Here is a 2,500-nt window from a genome sequence, read left to right on the forward strand (position 1 = left end):
CGCAAGAAATTTGCTGGTCTAGCTGGTCAACCATCATAGGGTGGTCAAACAAGCTGGTTAACAAGCTGGTCAACCAGCAAACCATCTTTAGCTGGTCAGGCTGGTTTTTTCAGCAGGGAGATCATCGGAGCAATGTTAACAAGTATGTGGCGACATATTGCCGGTGTAAAACAGCCAGTCAAAAGAAATGCCGAAAATAATCATACAACTGCCCTACTGAAAAAACCAGCCTGACCAGCTAAAGGTGGTTTGCTGGTTGACCAGCTTGTTGACCAGCTTGTTTGACCACCATATGATGGTTGACCAGCTAGACCAGCAAATCTCTTGCGAAAACATACTTTCAGCTGGTTTACCCACCTAACGATGGTAATTCAGCTGGTTTTGCTTGTCGTACCACCTCAAGCTGGTCATTTTAGCTGGTGTTGCTGGTCTACACTGCTGGTTTAACTGGCCGTGCCAGCTTATGTTGGTCAAACCAGAATGACCATCTTACACCAACAATGTCAAGCTTGGCAGGCTGGTCACCAGCATGACCATCTTGCACCAGCTGTATCCCACACGACAGGCTGGTCAAACCAGCATGACCAGCTTCCTCAGATGGTCACGCCAGCATATCCAGCTGGTGGTCCAACCAGCTACACCAGCAAAGACCAGCAAGAGCTGGAAGAAAACCAGCAAAGACCAGCTTAAACCAGCTAAAACCAGCTACCAGCATAAGCTGGTTTCTAGCTGTTTTTTTCAGCAGGGACAACATTTATCCTGCAGAGGAGTTGCTTATATCTCGTGACAGTGCGTCTTCAGCTGTGCTCCACACGTGTCTCTCGCCTCTCCCCTAATCACTTTTAACCGTCATTACCAATTTGCAAATGATGGTGAATAACTACTCATTATGAGATGTACAGTATTTCGTAATATCTTTATTCTAATTATGTTTACCATTGTAATCGTGCAATTTGTAATGCTTTGCATGGACGTGCGCTGGTGTGCATTCATGAATGATAGAAGGATGGTGCATGCACCTGCCAATATGACTGTTGACATGCGCTCTTAAAATAGCATATGAACAACTCGCCATTGACTTCTGACCAGGTTTAGGTGGTGTATGATAGCGATTTTTAGACAATGCGCCAGGTCCCTCCCTAGGTTGTTAATTGCCACACCCCTGGGCGCAATGCTTAAAAAATTAAGGTGCAAAATAACGAATTCAACTTCGCGCTGGTGAATAACGAACTTTACGCCATGCGCTGGTGACCCAAAATACAGCCCTCAGACTTAAACACTGAGAAGTGGCGTTAAGACGCACCGGGGACTCATCACTCCACACAAATCCACCTTGGGGATCCATTTTGAATCCGATCCAGGCTGGAGAGTCATGGTAATACCTGAGACAGGTGGAGAGAGAGGAGGAGAGAAAGATGGAAAGGGGGGGGGGTCATTGGACTGCACTGATACGAAGCTGAATACACCGGGCTATCGTATGGACAGAGGGCTAACGCTAACCCACCGGACTATCGTATGGACAGAGGGCTAACCCTAACCCACCGAGCTATCGTATGGACAGAGGGCTAACCCTAACCCACCAATCTATCGTATGGACAGAGGGCTAGGGCTAACGCTAACCCTAACCTACCAGGCTATCATATGGACAGAGGTTTAGAGCTAACCCTAACGCTAACCCACCGGGCTTTCGTATGGACAGACACCACCCACCTCACCCGCAAAGCGACCACAATTGTGAGTGATGCAAGTCACCCCGCTCACAATTTGTTTGATCTACTGCCCTCTGGGAAGAGGTACAGAAGCCTGTGCTCCCACACCACCAGACTCACCAACAGCTTCATACACCAGGCTGTTAGGATGCTGAACTCTCTCCCCCCTCCACCCTCAGCTACATAACATCCTGGACTTTGGACCCACAATGGCCGCCTTGCACTACTCCACTTGCACTACTCCACTTGCACTACTCCACTTGTACACTTGCACACTTTGTAACTTGTTGTTGTTGTCCTGTTGTCCTGAAAACACAACACACTTCTGCTGCTCTTACATAACTTGCACCACTATGCCACTTGCTTACTTAGGTCAAACAGAACTACCTCAGCCATTTATTGGCCGGACTTTGAACTATTATATTGACTGTCTACTGTATGCACAACTGCACAATTTCAACCCAATTTTGCTGCTCTTATTTCTTCATTATGTGCCTTCTTATTTACTTTTTATTGTTTACTTGAATGTTATGTTTGTCTGTGGACTTAATTGGTAAAATTATGTCTTGTCGCCACCGTGGGATTGTGAGAAACGTAATTTCGATCTCTTTGTATGTCTTGGCATGTGAAGAAATTGACAATAAAGCAGACTTTGACTTTGAGATATCACTTTAGTTTTGAAATGTTTTCAAGAACAGAATAGTGCAGATGTAGCCACCATATACGATGCCTCATAACAGAGACAAGACAGAGAGGGAAGGAGGGAGAGAGAGAGAGGGAGGTATACTAAT

The 2,500-nt window shown here is 46.2% G+C and overlaps 1 protein-coding gene across 2 annotated transcripts in view; it reads right to left on the reverse strand.

Annotated features, from left to right (window-relative positions):
• The window catches only part of mrc1a (mannose receptor, C type 1a), an 80,475-nt gene that overhangs the window by 36,094 nt on the left and 41,881 nt on the right, over positions 1-2,500 (reverse strand). For both annotated transcript variants that reach the window (XM_076290024.1, XM_076290025.1), the window contains exon 14: positions 1,304-1,382. In XM_076290024.1, the coding sequence (XP_076146139.1) occupies positions 1,304-1,382 (79 nt within the window). The remainder of the gene's footprint in view (positions 1-1,303; positions 1,383-2,500) is intronic.

This window comes from Alosa pseudoharengus, unplaced genomic scaffold (genome assembly GCF_046254945.1).
Source record: "Alosa pseudoharengus isolate Yale_2024_CS ecotype anadromous, Long Island Sound unplaced genomic scaffold, YU_APseudo_1.1 YU_APseudo_1.1_scf_18, whole genome shotgun sequence".
NCBI lineage: Eukaryota > Metazoa > Chordata > Actinopteri > Clupeiformes > Clupeidae > Alosa > Alosa pseudoharengus.